We start from the raw sequence: 1,494 nt of genomic DNA, 5'->3' as shown, positions 1-1,494 counted from the left end.
GCTTCAGGTAAACGGATGCATATTGGCCTGAATGCATCAACCGGCTAGTCACGACCGTCATCAGTTGGCTAGGGTCAAGTCCGGGGTCACGTACTGGGCATCTCGTTAAGGGTGGAGGCAGCTTCAGGGGTGACTCGCGGACGTATAGTTATTGGTTAGCATCGTTGTCAAGTGACGAATAATGTTACTTGCATCCCCTTAGTAGGACTCCGTGGTGGGTGATGCCGCTGGTAGTAGAACTGTTTTTTATTTTCTATGGCTGAAGATAGTATGGTGTTGAGTTCCGCACACCAATGCAAAAACAGCGGAACAACTCTAACACCGCATGTATACGCTCGTTATTTCATCATAACATTGACGAATCCTGTTATATCTAAGGTTTCACCATTCCTAATACACAAGGCTCTCCTCTCCGTACTGGGAGAAGTAGTCTCTGTGAGAAAACTGCGTTCCGGCGACCTTTTAGTGCAGACGACACCCGAAAAGCAAGCCACTGCCCTACCTAAGTGTACAAATATATGTACCTTTAATGTAACTGTCACTCCACACAAATCTCTTAATACCTGTCGCGGAGTAATTTCTCAAGCTGAATTCATAGATGGCGAAGAAAGCATGATTACAGAAAACCTGCAAGACCATCATGTTGTCGAGGTCCGTAGGATTAAGATTCGAAGGAATGGCCAACTCATTCCAACGAAACACCTTATCCTTACGTTTGCATCTCCATTACCATCGGCTGTTAAACTTGCATGGCATAATTGTCCAGTCAGACCCTATATCCCAAATCATTTAAGGTGCTTTCAGTGCCAAAGGTTTGGGCATTCAAGAGCATCCTGCTGTGGAACATCTGTTTGTGCTCGCTGCTCTACTCCTGGTCACTCAGATACCTCCTGTGAGTCACAGCCCCTTTGCATTAACTGCAAGGGAGCTCATGAAGCATACTCAAGGAGTTGTCCAAGATGCTCAGAGGAGAAAGAAATTCAGTCAGTAAAAGTTTTACAGAACATAACATTTAATGAAGCTCGCCGAATCGTTACCGCTCGTACCCCGTCCGGGCGTGTCGTATTCTACGGCTGCTAAGACTTTGTATTGTTCTGTTAGCACGCAAACTGATTTCACAGCACAAAAATCTACTACAAACAGATTAAACCACCAACTCAAAAACCTCAATTTAACTTTAACATACCATCAACATCTAATAGGACCACCTCAACTCCACCCAGCAAAACATCTAAAATAGACAATTCCGAAAAGGCCCGACCTTTTCCAAAACAAATCCCTTCGAAAAAACTACCCCTCCAGGAAGAAAAAAGATGTAAAGTGCGTTCAACTTGCCAATCAATCCACTTCTTCTGCTTTACAGAAGATGGATTGTGAGGTAGAATTGTCTTTGCATTATTGATTATTATTATTTGCAAAGTTCCATTTTCGCAGTTCAGACATCAACAATGCCAGAGAAGGAAGAATTTGTTATCGTTGTCCGAGACAGGGACT

The 1,494-nt window shown here is 43.7% G+C and overlaps 1 protein-coding gene across 1 annotated transcript; it reads left to right on the top strand.

The window, feature by feature from the left end:
• Nucleotides 1-255: 255 nt before the first annotated feature.
• On the top strand, nucleotides 256-1,080 carry LOC139426172 (uncharacterized). The gene has a single exon (XM_071183964.1). The coding sequence runs from the start codon at nucleotides 256-258 to the stop codon at nucleotides 1,078-1,080; it is 825 nt and encodes a 274-aa protein (XP_071040065.1).
• The last annotated feature ends 414 nt before the right edge of the window (nucleotides 1,081-1,494 follow it).

The sequence above is a fragment of the Parasteatoda tepidariorum genome, chromosome 8 (assembly GCF_043381705.1).
Source record: "Parasteatoda tepidariorum isolate YZ-2023 chromosome 8, CAS_Ptep_4.0, whole genome shotgun sequence".
Taxonomy (NCBI): domain Eukaryota; kingdom Metazoa; phylum Arthropoda; class Arachnida; order Araneae; family Theridiidae; genus Parasteatoda; species Parasteatoda tepidariorum.
Note: the sequence above shows the minus strand (reverse complement) of the source record. Positions and strands in the feature narration are given on the sequence as shown.